This window comes from Buceros rhinoceros, unplaced genomic scaffold (assembly GCF_000710305.1).
Source record: "Buceros rhinoceros silvestris isolate BGI_N320 unplaced genomic scaffold, ASM71030v1 scaffold37287, whole genome shotgun sequence".
NCBI classification, from domain to species: Eukaryota; Metazoa; Chordata; class Aves; order Bucerotiformes; family Bucerotidae; genus Buceros; species Buceros rhinoceros.
In genome coordinates this window covers 520-1,050 of record NW_010422226.1, presented here as the reverse complement: position 1 = coordinate 1,050, position 531 = coordinate 520, and the positions used below count along the sequence as shown (strand labels likewise).

Here is a 531-nt window from a genome sequence, read left to right as displayed (position 1 = left end):
ACGTGATGGGGGGGGTGTCACTCCAGCCGCCTGCCAAGGCTCACCATCAGCTCCCCCGTCTTCCTGCGACATCTCAGGGGTGAGACACGGATCATCTGTCTCTGAGGGACACACTCACCAGAGAGGTCCAGGCGGGCTGGACACGTCACCTGCACCCAGTGCCCTAAGGGTGGCAGTTCTGCCTGCCCCACGGTGACAAACTGGCACGAAGACATCACTGCCTGCCGGACGAGGATCTGCTCGGCCCCCTCATAATGCCGAGCTGCTCTCACCAGCAGAGCTGGCCTGGGAGGAGAGGGATGCTGAGCCCCGTGCTGCAGTTCCTGGAGTGCTGATGCCTGAGAGGGGGCAGCGGCTGTCATCCACTTCTGCCGCTCAGCAGCCAGCTCCCAGACACCGCCGGCGATGTCCCCGCTCTCCAGACGCCCAAAAGCCGAGGCCCACTCCCTGTTGGCAGCGGGCCCACTCCGCAAACCCCCTTCCCCTTGTGCCATGCAGCCCAGGACTTCCGCGATGCAGGCGAGCGCCCGT

The 531-nt window shown here is 65.3% G+C and overlaps 1 protein-coding gene across 1 annotated transcript in view; it reads right to left on the bottom strand.

The window, feature by feature from the left end:
- FUK (fucokinase) overlaps nt 1-531 on the bottom strand; it is a gene marked incomplete at its 5' end in the record, with an annotated part of 3,742 nt that overhangs the window by 2,700 nt on the left and 511 nt on the right. Inside the window, 2 exons of the mRNA XM_010139964.1 lie at nt 3-30; nt 119-529. Of these exons, the coding sequence (XP_010138266.1) occupies nt 3-30; nt 119-529 (439 nt within the window). The remainder of the gene's footprint in view (nt 1-2; nt 31-118; nt 530-531) is intronic.